This window comes from Mytilus edulis, chromosome 11 (genome assembly GCF_963676685.1).
Source record: "Mytilus edulis chromosome 11, xbMytEdul2.2, whole genome shotgun sequence".
Lineage (NCBI taxonomy): Eukaryota > Metazoa > Mollusca > Bivalvia > Mytilida > Mytilidae > Mytilus > Mytilus edulis.
The window spans coordinates 46108542-46128399 of NC_092354.1; the positions used below are offsets into that span (position 1 = coordinate 46108542).

A 19858-nucleotide genomic window follows, 5' to 3' on the forward strand; every position below is an offset into this window, starting at 1 on the left:
TTTTTTTGTGTTAAAAGTTAGGTTTGTCTTTAATTAAGACTAAAGAGTGGTTATAAGCTGATTTCTAAACAGTATAGTATCACATGAAATATTATAAAAAATCTTCCAGTTTCATGAATATATTGTTGTACATATGTAAATATCTCTGTGTTTTCATCAATATTAAAGTCTGAGCAACCCTGTAGTAGGACATCAAGATTTACATTATTAAAGTTACTTATTTTCGAAAGAGCTCATATCTCTGATAAATGTAAAATGGACAAATATAAAAGAAATGAAAATTATCTTCTACTGGATCTCCACAGGCACATATAGAGCTGTCCGACAAATGATCACAGAAGAGATGATCTTTTAGATCACTAGCCTCATTTCTTAATTGGCAGTGGATTATATTAACTTTACGTGAACCAGTGGAAAAGAAAACAGGACAAGGACTTATGTCCGCATTCAGTATTCTTTTAAATCCTGTAAAGCTTAAAATATTTTTAACTTCTCCATCAAGTGAATTCCACTTTTCAAGAGTCTGTGGAATAAAACTGTTCTTATAGGCTGTGAGACATTATGTATTGTCGACATGTCACTTGACATCTGCATCTGTTCCTTTTTTTTTATTTTATTAAACTAATGATAATTAAGAAAATATAACACCTAAAACAGTGTTACAGTTTTTTTCTATTTTATTTTTCTGGATCTACACAGAAATTCATACATGAGAACTTGCAGCACTTTCGCTTGCCGTCACATTGACTATCTTTTTCACACTCCGATGTTCTCCCATAACACTGTTGTTGTCCAGGATCAGTTGGGCATGTTCCGGGTTTGTTATCTGATATAAAATAAAAAGAATGATAAAATAAAAAGAAATGCTGCTCCAAAACTGTCCAACATTTATTTACTGTGTTTTTATGTCCCACCTACGATAGTAGAGGGGCATTATGTTTTCTGGTTTGTACGTCCGTTCGTCCGTCTATTCGTTCGTCCGTCCGTTCGTCCGTCCCGCTTCAGGTTAAAGTTTTGGTCAAGGTAGTGTTTGATGAAGTTGCAGTCCAATCAACTTGAAACTTAGTACACATGTTCCTTATGACATGATCTTTTAAATTTTAATGCCAAATAAGAGTTTTGATCCCAATTTCAGGGTCTACTGAACATAGAAAATGATAGTGCGAGTGGGGCATCCGTGTACTGGGGACACATTCAAAGATGGAAACCCCATATCCTTTATTTCGATAAAAGACCGAACAACAGAACTCTACCTAAAACTGGTAGGTGATATAATATGCTACGAACGGGAGGCACATTCAGCTTCACAATTACCCAGTAGACCAATAAACTGATGTCATGATAGGACACAAGAGGATCGGATTGCTGTTACAGCTATTGGAACGATTTTACCATAAATTTTCTTGATATTAATGCACACTAATGCAAATACTTCAGTTTGCAAAACAACATTATTGGCAAAATTAATTACAAAAAGAGGAATAACTTAGAATTGATCACATCAAAAGTGATTATACCTGATTAGATGTGTTATCCCCTGTTTGAATTAGTTAATCTATTTCGTTCATAGATACACAGTAAATGAGATTCATATGCATTGTGTACACATATAGTATAAAACCGATAAAATCATTTTTTTTCCATACCTAGAATTGGACTTCGACAGCAACCGGAGCAACATAACTTGTTACCAGCACATTCGCTATCCAACAAACATTCACTTGTACATACTGGAAAGGGACTTGTTGGACAGGATCCCTGAAAGTAATAAAATATTATTGTTTTTAAACAGATAGTTACGTTATACCAACTAAGAAACAATGCAATCTTAAACCTTAAACCGGGGGGGGGGGGGGGGGGTGCACTTACAATAACCTGGTTACTTCAAAGCACTGAATGTTAAGCAATTACAAGGAACAATTAATTTCAGGATACAAATATGTTCTCTGTTTATTTTCTTTTGACAAACATAATACATCGTCGGCTTTAGTTTTTTCGAAATTGAACGAATTTAAATTTTGTGTTCATCGAATTCAAATTTTATTAACCGACAAAAAAGACAAATTAAGATATCACACAAAAAATGTTGAAATTAAAGCATGAGCTTAAAATGAACCGAGAAAGTGTTAAGCGTGACCACGTCTTCTCTTATCAAAGCCCCATTCGTCGTGAAAATCCACAATCAAAATGTCGTAATCGGGAAAGGGAAACATGTGATAAAAGAGGGACGAAAGATACCAAAGGGACAGTCAAACTCATGAATCTAAAACAAACTGACAACACCATGGCTAAAAATGAAAAAGACAAACAGAAAAACAATAGTACACACGACACAACATAGAAAACTAAAGAATAAACAACACGAACCCCATAAAACACCATATTACACGACTTTTTCAGTACCTACAGATATACTCGTGTCAATTACACAAACATGTCACTAGTGATTTAAGATACACACATCAATCAACTTGTAATGCGATCGTAACATCATTGTATAGTATGTTTCATTCGTGCATATTTATATTTGTGTTGCAACATTTTTTTTTTAATTTTTTTTTCATCATCATTTTTTTTTTTTTTTAACGATAACAAATATTTTTATTCAATTACTTCCTGCTATATAAATACCTAAGTAGCCCAGGTCGCATACTTAGGGACCCCTGTTTTTTAACAGCCTCACTTGACCAGGGAAAATATCAAATGAGTTTAAACTTGTGTTGCAACATTATTTACAGATGAGAAAAAAAACCCAGCTAATGACCACCATATCATAACAACACGCCCAATTGATATTTATAAACACTTTACGATAGATGTTACTAGTGAAGAATAGGAAGTTGACTATTGAAAAGTTGAAAACATCACGTTTTTTTTTATAGACGAGTTTTAAGTCGTCCTTTTCTGTCAATATAGAGGCAGACAGCGAGAAATAAAACAGACTTTCTAGGTTTAAAGTAGCCATTATCTTAAAGGTAGTGGGCTATATGAGATGCAATTACTTATTAAAATGCTTTTAATTAAGTGCTAGGACATCATCAATATATGTAAAGGTGGACTGTCTGTTGAAATATCACTAAACAAATACGTCATCTATCAAAAAGAAATATGGTGCTCCCGAAAGGTGAGCAGATTTTACTGCTTAGGGAGCTACCATTTTATTTTTTATGGGGGGGGGGGGGGGGGGGGGGGTAGGCTGAAATTTGAAAAAAATAGGCAGGACAGGAGTTTTGAGTAAAAAAAAAAGGCAGGACGACAATTTAGGTAAAAAAGTCAGGATAAACTATAAAAAAAAAAGGCAGAACCGTACAGAGTGAAAAATAAAAAGGCAGCACCGAGCAGAGTGAAAAATAAAAAGGCAGGACCGTACAGAGTGAAAAATAAAAAGGCAGGACAGAGATTACAGCTAAAAAAAAATTCAAGACAAAATTTTTCATCCTAGCCCACACCCCCCATAAAAATCAAATGGTAGCTCCCTTATGTGACACTCTTTGTGTTGCTCATGTAAGTACCAACACGGTGATAAGTCAGTCAAGCACTGAATTGTAAACAATGACTAATTGCTGCAAATGAGACAAAATAACTGGTTAGAAATAACCCAAATTTTTATGTACAAAAGTTATTATGGATGTACAAATAAAGGCAACAGTAGTATACCGCTGTTCAAAACTCATAAATCCATGGACAAAAAACGAAAACGGGGTAACAAACTAAAACCGAGGGAAACGCATTAAATATAAGAGGAGAACAACGACACCACACTAAAATGTAACACACACAGAAACGGACCAAGCATGAGACAAAATCCCACGAGAATAACAAATATACAAACTTAAGTATGAAATCTATGTGTAAATCTAGATATATCACCTGTTTACATCGTGAATTAAAACAGCCAACAATACACTCTACTCCATTTATAATGTCATATGTGAAATCACTGCACTCATTCGGTTGGGGACGAATACATGGTGGTATATTCCCACAAGGATCTCTTTCTGCAATACAAAAGTAATGATCTATATTTGAAGTGTTTATAAAGTGAAAAATGTATTGATAATAGAAAAGAAACTATATAGGGTATCCAATCATGACTTAAGGTGGTACCCAACACTTTCAGTAAAATTAATTTGGCTCGTTTAATTTTCATAAAATTTTGTATTTTACTTTGACCCTTTAACAAAAATATAAAAATTTCATTAATTTTGAACCAACCGTTTTGTCAGAAAAATTACACTGGTTATATAGCAGTTTGACAAACACCAATTTTGATCATTGAGAAGCTTAATATTGCTTTTACAACACAACGTAATTAAAACGTTTAGATGACTTTACAGAGTTATCTCCCTGTAGTGTTAGGTACCACCTTAAAATTAGTAATTGTGCAGCAAAAACAGCTTGTATTGTTGTTAGCCATGACTATAGTTTTAGCATACTCCCTCTCTTCTTTTGAATACTGCTTGATGCAAGTAGTCTAAATCACTTGATTTTATCCATGTAATGTCAAAATAAGTGTTCAAATAGTACTGTCTACAAAAGTTGTTATGGATTAGCTTACCTTTGATTCAAATTAAACATTATGTTTTTATTTCTTTTATCGAACAGTGTCGCTTGATGCAGTTTTGGGATATTTCTTTCACAAATGAAAAGTTTAAAACTTAATTCTGGTCAAACTGATTTAAAAAAAAAATCTTCCCTTAAGAAGCCAATTAATAAGTTTAAAATTTCAGTTTCATGACTTTATCATTTCCATCATATTTATTGTATAATGCGTTTTTGTATTTTATTTTTAACTTAAATATAATGCACTCACCTACGCCCTTACACAGCTTTTTGCAGCTTCGTTTTTTTTTGAAGCTATTCTTGTTGCCATATGATCCACCATATATAAAAGTTTCACACTTCATCGTCTCAGAATTGTAGAACCATCTTTTAATTTTAGCTCCACCAGACCCATAATGTACTACCAAAGTACATACTGTAGAGAAAAAAAAAATGTCTTATATCAATTTGTTAAATTTAACACAGCATAATTGTGTAAAATTGAGAATGGAAATTGGGAATGTGTCAAAACGACAACCACTGACTAAAGAGCAGAATACATGCTTACATGCTTACAAGTTTCAAACTGACTGTTATCTACTGCGTAATGGAAAGAAATATATCGTTATTTCTCACGAGAGTCGTTAAATCTATGCGAGAAAAAAATTAATGTCTAATTTATTATATATTAAATTTTATTCAATATCCAGCCTTGGATCGGTGTAGAGTTTGATATAACCCGTTTACACTGGCAACGAAATTGAATCGATCTTTATTTGAATCGATCTTAAAAAGACCAGTTCGCGTTTACATAGCACAAGCAAGATCGATTAAGATCGATCTTATTTAATCCAGTGCGTTTACATTACAACATAAAAAGAACCGATCTGACCTTTATTTTCATATCTAACTATAACATTCACCTGAAAATGATCGATCGCGATCGATCTTAGCGTTTACACCAAAAAAAGATCGATTCAAATACATGTACGATCGATCTTTTTAAAACCACCTCTAGAGGTAGACTTTTTAAGTCCGACTGAAGATCGATCTTACCCGTTTTCACTGGACCAAAGATCGATTTTTTTTTGTCAGTGGAAACGGGGTCTTACTTTTCGTACACAAAGTTTAGTGAAGCAGTTGGTAGCATTTACGTACTATTCAACATGTTAAGCGAAAATTTAGAATTGTAAGCCTGGCAAATGTTCTAAATTAATAATTTCTATGCTAACAAACATACATATTACCTATGTATTTCGTAATGTAAAACATTGGAACATAATTTTTATTTTGATATCGAACGGGATGCATGTTTTTTTCGTTTTTGTGAGAGTTGTTCAGGTACGTTTGTCTCACTTGTGAACATGTTTTCTTATTTGCTGGCAGGAAGGTTTTGAATTTTGAAAACAAAATATTTAAACTATGCAAATTGCAAAAATGGACGCGCACCTTTTTTTTTAAATTTGAATCCTGATTTATGCATCTTATACATTTTACCTCGTTTTTCGCAGTCGGTGAAACATTCTTGTTTGGTTTTGAAGTTGTTTTCGTTGCCGTCACAGCCGCCATAGAAAAACTGTTTACACTCCCCAGAATCTACGTCATAATGATATCTACTCATCCGGGCATTACATGGACCGACATCTTTCTTTAGGTCGCATACATTGTCTACTAGTTGTGCATCACTTATTTGCTAAATCAAAAATAAAGACGATTAAACCATTTATTTAACTTACGTATACCTTATAGATGGTGGTGATTTATATTAATTTTCCATTGTGATCAATTGTTATAATAACATTTAATCGTTAATATCAATTTTGAATATTTTCCGCCTTCTTTCAGATCTTGCTGGAGACTTCGAACTTGAAAAGCGTCTTGCTAAAACCTGATTGAATAAGCAATACCTGAACACGATTCTTTGTCTACCTTCATTAGAAACACTCAAAGCCAAATGGCTAAAAGTTGACGACGCGGGAGTATCTACAAAGTTGAAGAAGACCTAAACATATGTAAGGTCTGGTTCGTTTGAACCAATATCTTGTTCAATAAACAAAATGACCTTAAAATATAAATAGCTGGATGCATTAAACCACACTGTTTGATTCACATCAGTTGAAAAACTATATCAATATTCTGCAATTGTACACAAGTCTGCAATACACATGTTAAATTCATGCTCTAAAAAGTACATAAATCGACCATGAGGTACTATGAATTCTCTCATGCAAATAACAAAAGAACGAATTGTGGTATGCCGTCAAAATTAAACCACTGCTTACTACGTCGCTATAGATCAAATGAATGCTGCTTTCTTGGTAAATCCATCTATCGTTTGGAATATATAAAGAATTTATTAAACTATATGTTATGGACATTGACAACACCTATACTCATTGATGGCATTTATCAATTAGCTTCCGTCTTATCGTCTGGTTATTCATTCTAGATTTTATTATAAATTGCAGTACATTTTTCTTCCATGAAAAGGAGTTTATTTAAAAGTCCTTCTATATTTCAGTCGCTATGCATATTTGTTATTACACCTAATGCAGTTAAACATCTTTAAATTTTGACAGAATACAATAAAAACAACTTAAGCTACGTTAGGGTTGACGAAAATATGTTCTTGTTAACAGGTAAATTATGTAAAAACTGTAAAAAACTATAAATGTATCAACACATTATGCTGACATACTGTCATAAAGTTACGTTGAACGTTGCAATCACACTAAGGGGGATACTAATATTTTGGATAGTTTCAAAGTGTTAGGCTTTTTCAGAGAATATCCAGAAAACTTTATTATAGAAATTTGATCAACGAAGAACTGAGATCAAACGAACCACATGTTTATTAAATAAAGATATTCAATAGGTCAGAAAAGGTATACATCAGGAATATATTACTTTAGCTGTATTTGGCAAAAGTTTAAGGAATTTTTGTCCTCGATGGTCTTCAACTTCTTACTTTATTTGGCCTTTTTTACTTTTTAGGATAAGAGTGTCAATGATGAGTCTTTTGTAGACGAAACACGCGTCTGGCGTAAATACAAAATTCAATTCTGGTATCTATGATGAGTTTATTTGGGTTAGAATTAGATGAATTTTATTATGTCAGAGACCTTCATTATAGTACAACCTTTTATTACACATTATAATGTTGTATGATAACCTTGAAGTCGTCACAGATTTTTTAAGGTTACAAATGTAACCATACTTACATATAACTTATATTAACCAGTAGACATGTACATATTATACAAATATTATAATTTTTTTTGGAGACTTTGTTCTACTTAAAATAAATCTTATATATACTGATACAATTATTACAAATGACAATTAATGGTTAAGCCGAATCTGTCAACAAAACGATTTTCCGAATGGCTGCCTATGACCATTTTTGCGTTTTTTTAAAGTCTTGTATTTGTAGTAACTCAACACTCTAAGCACTTGCTTATCTGTGTCCCATTAAGGTCCATTTAAACTAGAGGCTCTACAGAGCCTGTGTCGCTCACCTTGGTCTATGTGAATACTAAACAAAGGACACAGATGGATTCAAGACAAAATTGTGGTTTGGTGATGGTGATGTGTTTGTAGATCTTACTTTACTGAACATTCTTGCTGCTTACAATTATCTCTATCTATAATGAACTTGACCCAGTAGTTACAGTGGAAAATGTTAGTAAAATTTTACAAATTTTGTGAAAATTGTTAAAAAAAATGACTATATAAAGGGCAATAACTCCTTAGGGGTCAATTGACCATTTTGGTCATGTTGACTTCTTTTTAGGTCTTACTTTGCTGTACATTATTGCTGTTTTCAGTTTATCTCTATCTATAATAATATTCAAGATAATAACCAAAAAACAGCAAAATTTCCTTAAAATTACCAATTCAGGGGCAGCAACCAAACAACAGGTTGTCTAATTCATTTGAAAATGTCAGGGCAGATAGATCTTGACCCGATAATTTTTTTTACCGATGTCAGATTTGCTCTAAATGCTTTGGTTTTTGAGTTATAAGCCAAAAACTGTATTTTACCCTTATGTTCTATTTTTAGGCGTGGCGGCCATCTTGGTTAGTTGGCCGGGTCACCGGACACATTTTTGAAACTAAATACCCCAATGATGATTTAGGCCAAGTCTGGATTAATTTGGCTCAGTAGTTTCAGAGGAGAAGATTTTTGTAAAAGATTACTAAGATTTACGAAAAATGGTTAAAAATTTACTATAAAGGGCAATAACTCCTAAATTGGTCAACTGACCATTTTGGTCATGTTGACTTATTTGTAAATCTTACTTTGCTGAACATTATTGCTGTTTACAGTTTATCTCTATCTATAATAATATTCAAGATAATAACCAAAAACAGTAAAATTTCCTTAAAATTACCAATTCAGTGGCAGCAACCCAACAACAGGTTGTCCAATTCATCTGAAAATTTCAGGGCAGATAGATTTTGACCTGATGAATAATTTTACTCAGATTTGCTCTAAATGCTTTGGTTTTTGAGTTATAAGCCAAAAACTGCATTTTACCCCCATGTTCTATTTTTAGCCATGGTGGCCATCTTGGTTGGTTGAACGGGTCACCGGACACATTTTTAAAACTAGATACCCCAATAATGATTGTGGCCATGTTTGGTTTAATTTGGCCCATTAGTTTCAGAGGAGAAGATTTTTCTAAAAGATGACTTAAGATTTACGAAAAATGGTTAAAAATTGACTATAAAGGGCAATAACTCCTAAAGGGGTCAATTGACCATTTCGGTCATGTTGACTTATTTGTAAATCTTACTTTGCTGAACATTATTGCTGTTTACAGTTTATCTTTATCTATAATAATATTCAAGATAATAACCAAAAACAGCAAAATTTCCTTAAAATTACATATTCAGGGGGAGCAACCCAACAACGGGTTGTCTGATTCATCTGAAAATTTCAGGGCAGATAGATCTTGACCTGATAAACAATTTTACCCATGTCAGATTTGCTCTAAATGCTTTGGTTTTTGAGTTATAAGCCAAAAACTGCATTTTACCCCTATGTTCTATTTTTAGCCATGGTGGCCATCTTGGTTAGTTGGCCGGGTCACGCCACACATTTTTTGAACAAGATACCCCAATGATGATTGTGGCCAAGTTTGGATTAATTTGGCCCAGTAGTTTCAGAGGAGAAGATTTTTGTAAAAGTTAACGACGACGGACGACGACGGACGACGACGGACGACGACGAACGACGACGGACGACGGACGCCGGACGCCGGACGCAAAGTGATGGGAAAAGCTCACTTGGCCCTTGGGGCCAGGTGAGCTAAAAAGGTAGTCAATATATATATTGTCTCCTTGGATTTATAATTGGAACATATAGGATTTTTCCACATTCATAGGAGGTCAATGACTTCTAAGTGCACGCGAAAAATTTCATAAAATCCAAAATAACCAGCCTTAAGACTATTTTAAATTTTAATATTTAGTTATATGACAGATAGCAAAAAATAGCAGAATAAAGAAAGTTAATTGTATAATTACAACAACAACACAATGATTTATGATGCGTCATATATTATTTACATGTAAGCTTACCAACGTAATGTAAATTAGAAACGCTAACGGTTTTCCTATATGCATCCTGAATGTACAAATTATATAATGGATAATTAACAATATTCAAATATGTATATTGTCTGTGCACACAATTAATCCTATTGTGCCATATGTCGAACCAATAAATGAATGCAGAAGAGGGCGTTTTTATTTTATAAATACATATTATGTTTTATATGTAATACGTAATGTGGTTAAGTAGATTAATGCGTTAATGTCATATTTTTTTCAGTGCTTCCGTGTTTAAACTTACCTAACTTAAAGTGCTGATATATTTTTTCTCAATTCCAAGGGTTTCCTTGATGGAAGTTGGCATGCAATCAGATGCTGCCATGTGATTTTTCTAAAAAGTGAAATGATATTCTTTAAAAAAAATCATTATTCCTTTTTTTGACAATTTTCAAAACTTTTTTTTTATTTTAGGAATTTGAACAGGAAAAAAATTCCCATAGACAATTTATTCAGGTTTGGTATTTGTTGTTTTTACCGCATTTGATATTGAGTTCGAATATACAGACTCGTTGTCAACAATTAGAAGGGTGAAATTAAAGAATATATGCATAGTTACAAATGTAGATATAAATATAAGTTTTGGAATTTATGTTGTGATGAATCGATTTCATTTACCTACTATAAGAAATTGAACTTCTACATTTTGCAGCTTTCGCACAATCTACAGTGGTTCACTGGTTCTACATTCCTTCATCATGTATGTTTGTTTATTTTACTGAATTTCAAAAGTGTAATTGAAATAAGGGAGTTCCATAAATTTCTGCAAAGACGAATCACTTCCGTTAGGGTTTGTTGTATTTTCTCTGTGTACTTTATCGAGAATATAAGTAATAAAAAGTATAACCTTTAGTAAATTCTTCTAACCAAGAAACAAAACATAATCAGTATTGAATTAGTCTTACTGTGTCGAATACGTGTACACATTGATATGATTGATTAATTGGTTGGTGTTTAACGCCAGTTTCGGCACTAGTGTACTTTTCCATGGTGGGAAGTGCCTATTGGAGGAGGAAGCTGGAGTGCCTGGAGAAAAAATGTCACATGTATTTATACATCAATGTTATTTGTTCTGTAGTGGATACGTGAAATTTGGTGACTTAATTGATACAAGTTAACCGCATCTATTTACTGGTGCCTGCCTTCCTTTTCTTTAGATTCAAATTCAAATACTCTCAAGTGAAGCAAAGTCTTTTAAATCAATCTAGACTATTTGCATCAGGCGATCACTATTGTGCATGAATTGTTAACTTAAAAACGTTTTTGAAAGTGTGCATAGCTTCTTTTAAGAAGACGACTTCTACAGCTTCATTTGTACAGATTACATTAATTACTTTAAAAGAGGGGCGAAATATACCAGAGGGACAGTCAAACTCATATATCGAAAATAAACCAACAATGCCATGGCTAAAAATGAAAAAAAGACAAACAGACAAATAACAGTACACATAACACAACATAAAAAACTTAAGACTAGGCAACACGAATCCAACCAAAACTGGGGTTGATCTTAAGTAATCTGGAAATAAAGTCATCATTGATACCAGGACTAAATTTAGTATATACGCCAGACGCGCGTTTCGTCTACAAAAGACTCATCAGTGACGCTCGAATCCAAAAAAGTTAAAAAGGCCAAATAAAGTACGAAGTTGAAGAGCATTGAGGGCCAAAATTCCTAAAAGTTTTGCCAAATACAGATAAGGTAATATATGCCTGGAAGGTTATCAGATCCTGCTCCACATGTGGCACCTCTTTTATTGCTCATGTTATTAAAACCTGGCAAATAGTCTAATTCGATAGGTCACATTAATGAAAAGGAAAAGGGATTGTAGTAACGATGTAAGGAACAGATCCGATATCACGTGTCAAACGGTATGACTTCCGTAAAATTTACGAAGGAATGATTGCAACTGCACCATTAGAACTCTTGGTTCAATAGCTTTCTTTAGAGCAGCAATCCTCTATCAAAGAAATCATGATAGGAAAGACAATCACGGGAATATCGTATCAATTGGGAGATATATACTCCATATGCAGGCGCTGCTGGAATGTTACTACTTAAAAATTAAAAAAATCTCAATTGGGGAGCTGGCATCATCTCTTTTGTCGTAAAGTTTTGTTTTCAACCAACCCTTATTTTCAATTTTTAGAGGTAAGTCAAGATATGATGCCGACTTAATTATAGCTGTTGTATCTTATATCTCTAGTTATATGAGATAGATGCGTTCAACATAGTCACCAAATTTTGAATTATTTAAGGTTTAGTTTGAGTGCTGTATGTTTATTGCTCCATATCACTTTCAATGACGTTGATTAGATTCATTAATATGATTACAAAAATATTGACTTAATTGTAAAGCGTTAACAAAATATGAGTGTATAACTTTTTTTATTTAATTGTCAGGGTCTACACAGAAATTCCTACACGAGAACCGGCAGCACTTCCGTTTACCTTCACACTGGGTGTCACGTTCACATTCAGATTTTCTTAGATAACATGTACGTTGTACGGTTAATTGGCCTGGATCGTTTGGACATTTTCCAGGCTTAGGATCTATGGTAAAATAACAACAACATTAAACTAAATCATTTATTTTAGAAAAATATTGAAAATCGTGTGTGTTGTGCTTGTGATTAATATTTGTGCTAGTCAGCTTTTTGTGTTTTATATTTTTATTTGATTAATATATAATTTAACATATTAAGCAGAGCCTTATCACAATGTCTTTAATTGAACAAACAACACAAACGTCGATTCATGAAAAAACTAAAACTGCTTTCTCTACCTGTGGAACTCGGCGAACCTCTAAATTTTGTTAAAAAGGGGGAAACGATGTTGTTTGTTGTCCTCACCTGCCATCACTACTGCGTTATAGTTATTGTTAAATTGCCTTGTTTTGTCCAACTGATCATTATCATCATATATCATAAATGTACGATTTATACATCTTACTGTGCATACGAAGGAGGCTAGAAACTGTAAGACACTTCACGTGTTTCTATAGAGATGTTAAATACCCTAGTCCTTCTAGCAAGCGCTGCATACGATGAACATAAATAATTAAGTGTTCAGTAATTAAAACCTACTTATTTTTATTCAATGAAAATAACATTTAATATATAATATTGTAATGTTAAATTGTTTGGCACTTGAATTTGTTGAATACACATAACTTATAATTTGTATGCTTTTTTTTTGAAAATATTCGGAATGTTGAGAAGACAAATTTGGCATAATGATTTTTTTAACGTCGTCATTTTACCGATTTGTTAGTATTTGTATTTCCCATGCAATATGAGCGAGGAAAAAACCGCTGATTTTTTTTTTCATAAATCAAGTGCGACGATATATGTGACCATGTATTTAACCTTAGTAATATCATCAAATTGTTACACATCTAAATTTTACCAGTGTATTCCCTTTTTCCGGTAATATTCATATTGTATCCCTTCCACATAAGAAAGATCTTACCTACCTATCACTGGATCTCGGCAGCATCCGGAGCAACATATTTTGTCCCCACTACATTTATCGCCTATCTCCGGAATACAAGATATACATGATTCTAATGGATCTTTCGGACAGGGTTTCTAGAAAAACAAATGCATGTCATTGACTACAAACTAACTATATCTCTCTTCAACAACTCTTTATTATAATTATAAGTCGTTTTATATAAAAATGCTAAAGGCTAGTTGTGTTTCTTTATTTTCTAGGTGGGTTATCTGATATTTAATAAAACTATTTATTAGAATTATTTGCTAAATAAAATCTATTGTTTGTTGATATTTTACTGCACCAGTGTTTCAATGCAGAGTTTCAACGTGACCACCGCTAGTAAAAACAAATCAACAGATACTGACACAAGAGACCAACTCAAAACATGTTTCTCAATGTTCAGACCGCGGTAAATTTGAGAGGATGATCAGCAGGGAACGCGTTGCTCTTGCTTTTGTTTTTATCATTTTGAGTAACGTCGGTAATTGTGTGTCATAGTTTGACACTGAACCATTTCTTTTTTAATGAAGATATTACCTGCGGGCAACCAAAACTACAACCTGATATGCATTTCACACCATTTATGATGTAATAGGTGAAACCAAAACAAGAGCCAAATGGAGGACGAGGACATGATGGTAACGGTCCACAGGGATCTTTCTCTGTAATAACAATACATAGTTTTAAAAAAGTCATTCAATATGCTGCAAGTTTTGTTATTGCATTATATATATACGTTGTTTATTTTGTCTTTAATTCTATTTAACCGTTTTCATAAAATTCAGTGTGTAAGTCCGTACAATGTTAAGCCTGTGGTATATTTGATTAGATTGGCTTATACTGTACTGATTGGATTAAAATGTCTTGCAAAACCAGAATACATGAATATTTTGACTCTTTGGCTTTATCTGTATATATCATGCATATAAAACAATTATTCAACTATATTGTGTTCAGCATTTGCTTAATAGAGGATACGCATTCACCATAAGAAGCCTATACTATTAACATTATATAAACATGAATTTAATAACACAAATATGAAAAAAAATTTAAAAGAGCATATCTAGACGAAATATGTTATGTGGTATTTTAAACTTAAACTTTCTTATTGCATTATACTAAATATTGCACAGATAGGAAGTGTTCAATGTGTTGAACTAACCTGATGGAGAATTGTCTCATTGACACTCACACCACATCTTCCTATATCTAATTATCAATTCAAATAATGTGAATTTTACATGTTTAGAACGTATGAATTATTCCAGCGTTAAAGTCTTGTTTTTTGACTTGGGACCAGAGTTTCATTTTTTTCGGAATTATGGCGGTGAACCATTGCATGAAAGCACATTTTTACACGTTTATGTACACTTTATGTATAAATTTTATGTGTGAAATAAAGAGAACAGTTATTGAATTACATAACAGTATTTGTGTACAGTGTTTACTTAAAACTAACAGAAACCCAAAAGACTTACTGACGCCGTTACATAGTCCCTCGCATTCTGTTTTTGTTTTGAAGTTATTCTTGTTACCATTCGATCCACCATATGAAAACGTTTCACACTTCATCGTGTCAGAATTGTAGAACCATCTTTGAATAGCTACTCCACCAGGCCCTTTAACATGCGGCAAAGTGCATACTTAATAAAGAATACAACATATTAGGAATAATATTGATCAAAGGTACCAGGATTATAATTTAGAACGTCAGACGCTCGTTTCGTCTACATAAAATATTTATATAGCCAAACAAGTACAAAGTGGAAGAGCATCATAATATGCGTTTGAAGCACTGTTCTGGATGTTTCTAAGCCGATCAGCCGAAAACCCTGCTTTATAAAAACACAATGATCTTTTAAATTTAACCTATTCTTTTTAGTGAACAAGGTGAGTTTTGCTATTAATACAGAAATTCATCTTACTCGTTATTTCTATTTAATCATATCCGGAGAAAATCAGATGCGTATACAACTTCCTGTAGGGATCAAGTGTTGTATACAAAATATCATCAGTAATGAGCCATGAGACGCTAAAAAACAAATATTTAAGAATTTTGATGGGCTACTAACCAGTTTGAATAAACCTATTTGTTATAGGTTGCACTTTGTAAATACAGCTGTTCCTCAAACCACGCTTCTTTTGGGGCGAAAGAGAATAATCATAGAAAATTTATTTCGTTTACGTACTGGTTACCATTTCTGATCTGTAGAATGCATACCATAGAGACATAACTTGGGAATGTTACCAGTAAATTAAATGTGAATATTGTTCATATTGAAATTTGTGTAAACCCTACAGTCGAGGTAGGGGTAGTGAAGACATTTAGTGTTAGTTTAAACTCTTAGAAGTTCGGGCATGTAAACGTTATAAATATGCCACACAGCCCTATACTTTGACCTTGGAAAACAATAGTAATGCATATAAACTTTCCATTCTGTGATATGATTTTTTTTCAAAACTTCATAGTAAAATTTGTACAGTTTTAGCCGTTAAGGGAGTTCCTATTGGAAAATGCACTGTCAATATTTACAGAAATGCAACCTTAAGGGGTAAAGTCGACCTTTCAATACCTGTGAAAAAATGCGTGCAAAAACAGGCCCCCGTTAGCTATTACTGGTTTGTTACGACATTAAATAGATGTGTCATTTCAGAACTTATCCGGATTGAAATAATAGCAATCAGACTATATATGCAATATTTGACGAAAAATGTTTCATTTTCTTAAAGCATGATATATATTCTTACTTCGTTTATTGCAGACGGTTTTACATTCTTCAATTGTTTTGAAGTTGTTTTCGTTGTCGTCACATCCACCATAGTAAAACTCTCCACAAATTCCAGAATTTACGTCAAAATAGAACCTTTTAATCCGGGCATTACATGGTCCTGCTACTTTTGGTAGGTCGCATAAATTATCTGACTGTTGTGCTTCCGCTGTCTGTTATTCAAAAAAAAAGATATAATAATGAACAAAATATAAAGTTATGAGTTTATTAATGTTTTTCTTGTCACAAGTGATTAAGCGAAACGATTCACCACTAAATAGTTATAAAAACATCCATTTATTACCTTTCACCGGCGATGTGTAATGATGTTTGCGCGCAACAAAATAGAAGTACATTACTCAGATGCATAGCGAAAACAAATTCAATAGAATTCATTGCCGACTTATGGCAAATTAGAGTATAAGCCTGGTACCTTTGAAAGACAACATACACTTCTAGGTCGAAGCCAATGCTCTTGGACGTTTCGCCCCTAAGGTTATCACCAGCCCTTCGGTGTTGATAAGAATATCAATTATATGGTCATTGTTATACTAAAATCTCATCTCAGACATACATTACCTTAGCCGTTGTAAAAGAGGGACGAAAGATACCAAAGGGACAGTCAAACTCGTAAATCTAAAACAAACTGACAACGCCATGGCTAAAAATGAAAAAGACAAACAGAAAAACAATAGTACACATGACACAACATAGAAAACTAAAGAATAAACAACACGAACCCCACCAAAAACTAGGGGTGATCTCAGGTGCTCCGGAAGGGTAAGCAGATTCTGTTCCACATGTGGCACCCGTCGTGTTGCTTATGTGATTACAAATCCGGTAAATAGTCTAATTCGGTAGGTCACATTCATGAAAGGGAAGGGGATTGTAGTTACGACGTAAGGAACATATCCGATATCATTTGTGAAACGGTTATTCCATAACGGTCAACCAACTCGTGATGCCGTCCGTAAAATTTACGAAGGGATGTAACTGATGGATGTTTTTGTACCGAGGGTTTCACCAGCTCAGTAGTCAGCACTTCGGTGTAGATATGAATATCAATTATATTGTCATTTTCATACTACATGTACGCATGTTCGTATTTAGCATAGATTTATAAGCCTGGTACCTTTGATAACTATTCATTCCACTGGGTCGATGCAACTGCTGGTGAACGTTTCGTCCCCGAGGGTATCACAAGCACAGTAGTCAGCACTTCGGTTTGACATGAATATCAATTATACCATGTGTACGGTCATTTTTATAGATTTATCGTTTGCAAATGAATGAATTACTCGAAATACTACAGATTTTCTTATCCTAGGCATTTATTACATAAGCCGTATTTGGCACAATTACTTGGAATTTTAGGTCTGTAATGTTCTTAAACACCGTACTCATTTGTCTTTTTAACTATTTTGATCTGAGAGTCAATGATTAGTCTTACTGGATGAAGACAAAACGCGCGTATGTCGTATTTAATTTTAAAGAAGCCTGGTACCTTTGATAACTTATACATTTTACCGCTATTTTGTTCAATCCTAGAAAAAAGTAATTAAGACAACTTCCTGTTTGAATCCACAGGCCCCCACAAAAAAAGGGTATCAGTAACGAGCTGAAGGAGGCGAAAATTAGAAAGTGATCACTAGGAAGCTTTGATAGATTATAATATACTTTCAAAAATCGAATTATAGTCAAAAAATATTTTGTTTGAAGTATTTACGATGATTTAAACGGGACTCATTACTAAGTATCATGAATGGTGCATTGTTTGAACAGGGCCCCAGATAGAATAAACGGGATGCTAAAGTTGTGAAATTTTAGAACTAACTTACCTTGTATGGAATAAATAGCGATAAGGTGTATTACAGTCTTATGAAACTTCAAAGTTAAAAACATAGTTAAACATGATTAATATACTTGGATTTATTAACGCTACAAAAAAGAGAACGCGAACTTTAAAAAAAAATCCTTTATTTTATTAAAATTTTCATAAATGTACCGATATTTAATTATGAAATTCTCAGAGACTTTGTCTTCAGGACATATAGTTAAAACTTCGAGCACCGCAGGGCGCTACCAACGCATAATTAAGCTTGTCAAAACATGATGTAAACTACAATAGTATAGTTACGCCTGAATCAGATGTCCAATTTTATAATTACGCTTTGTTTTTTCACCCAAAATGTGTTTACATTGACAAGGTATGAATATCATTTACATTATGATGAAAATCATACAAAGACAGCTTTGCAACGTTTAAACTTACCAGAGCTAGGAGCAGGACGATCATTAATGATCCAATATACATTCCTGATAGACCAATATACAATACCAATTCAAAATTTATATTCACGTGCACGTTATAACAAACTTCTTAATAATCAATTTTACACAAAGTTAATCCCTTTTGCAATGTGTTGTGCCAATATGAATAAGTTAAACAACTAATGTGTATTTGTAATTATTACGTATTTGTTTGTGTTTGTACGTAGTAGTGGTTGTATAGATTGATGATCTCAGTTTTTTAATGGTTTTATTGTTTTGTTTCTGTTTATTAACCATAACTTCAATTGTAATTTGACGTAACGACAATAAGTAAAGATACTTTCAAATAAATAAATAGATGTTTAATAAGCTGTGATTTTTTATTGTATATAGACGATTGAAGATATTTATGAAATATTTATGTTTTAGGGGACTTTTAATTGTTTCTATTTAATTTTTATAGACTCTAGCCGGACTTAATCGTGACATGTTGTATACTTATTGACTGGGTATGCGTTGAATAGTAAGTGTATTGTCCTGAGGAGCAACTATCGTCCTGAGGCATAGCCGAGGGCAATAGTGGTATTTCGAGGGATAATTAACTTACTATTCCACGAATATTCAGTCAGTAAGTGTTTTATTATATCACAAAAGACAACAGACAGTAAATGGCAGTGATAAATAAACTATCGTAAAAAAAAAGCAGATACCCACACCATAACGTTGACTTTATGAATATGCTCAAATGCTAAGGCTACGTCTTGCACTGACGTCAATTCCAGATAAAAAAAAGTAAACACGACGTTGTTACTCTCGCGGTATTTTCAAAATCATCCAATCGTGTGGCTGCATTGAAAATTCTGCGAAATATAATGACACGTGCGGTCAAATAGTTTCATCGAGGTCCAATAGTTTGAAACTATTGACCGGTCCAAAAGTTCAACGCTTACAATTTGAAAAAAAAAGTTGTCAAAACATTGTATACTTATTTTATATAGAAAATGATAACTGAGGTATAATAATGCAAACTTTAAGATGACTGTCTATCGTATGTATGTTTTCATAAGACTGAGATTGCCTATTCTTAATAATGAGTCATAACATGGTTATTTTTCGAAGTATGTTTATGCGTTAACCAGTATTTTGAAATTTATTAAGT

The 19858-nt window shown here is 33.1% G+C and overlaps 1 protein-coding gene across 6 annotated transcripts; it reads right to left on the reverse strand.

Moving 5' to 3' along the window:
* Window positions 1-19858, reverse strand: LOC139495717 (carboxypeptidase inhibitor SmCI-like). 6 transcript variants are annotated; one of them, XM_071284043.1, is made up of 9 exons: window positions 18701-19858; window positions 16409-16601; window positions 15139-15303; window positions 14195-14319; window positions 13635-13749; window positions 12611-12712; window positions 11064-11184; window positions 10403-10492; window positions 6100-6235 (listed from the first exon to the last, which is right to left on the reverse strand). In XM_071284043.1, exons 1-8 carry the CDS (start codon window positions 18740-18742, stop codon window positions 10408-10410), a joined length of 948 nt encoding a protein of 315 aa, XP_071140144.1. In that variant the 5' UTR covers window positions 18743-19858; the 3' UTR covers window positions 6100-6235; window positions 10403-10407. The 6 variants fall into 6 exon arrangements, 4 of the variants coding, with proteins under 4 accessions (XP_071140148.1, XP_071140144.1, XP_071140147.1 ...); XM_071284045.1 differs by lacking the exon at window positions 6100-6235 and adding an exon at window positions 6759-7197; XR_011657441.1 differs by lacking the exon at window positions 11064-11184.

Bases quoted from the DNA above. Each gene is read 5' to 3' on its own strand.
- LOC139495717 (XM_071284043.1), bottom strand. From the start codon at position 18,742: ATGTATATTGGATCATTAATGATCGTCCTGCTCCTAGCTCTG. The intron at 12,713-13,634 runs GTAGGTAAGATC...ATTTTACCATAG, and splicing joins CTGCCGAGATCCAGTGATAG to ATCCTAAGCCTGGAAAATGT. The intron at 10,493-11,063 runs GTAAGACTAATT...TTCACTTTTTAG, and splicing joins GTGTACACGTATTCGACACA to AAAAATCACATGGCAGCATC.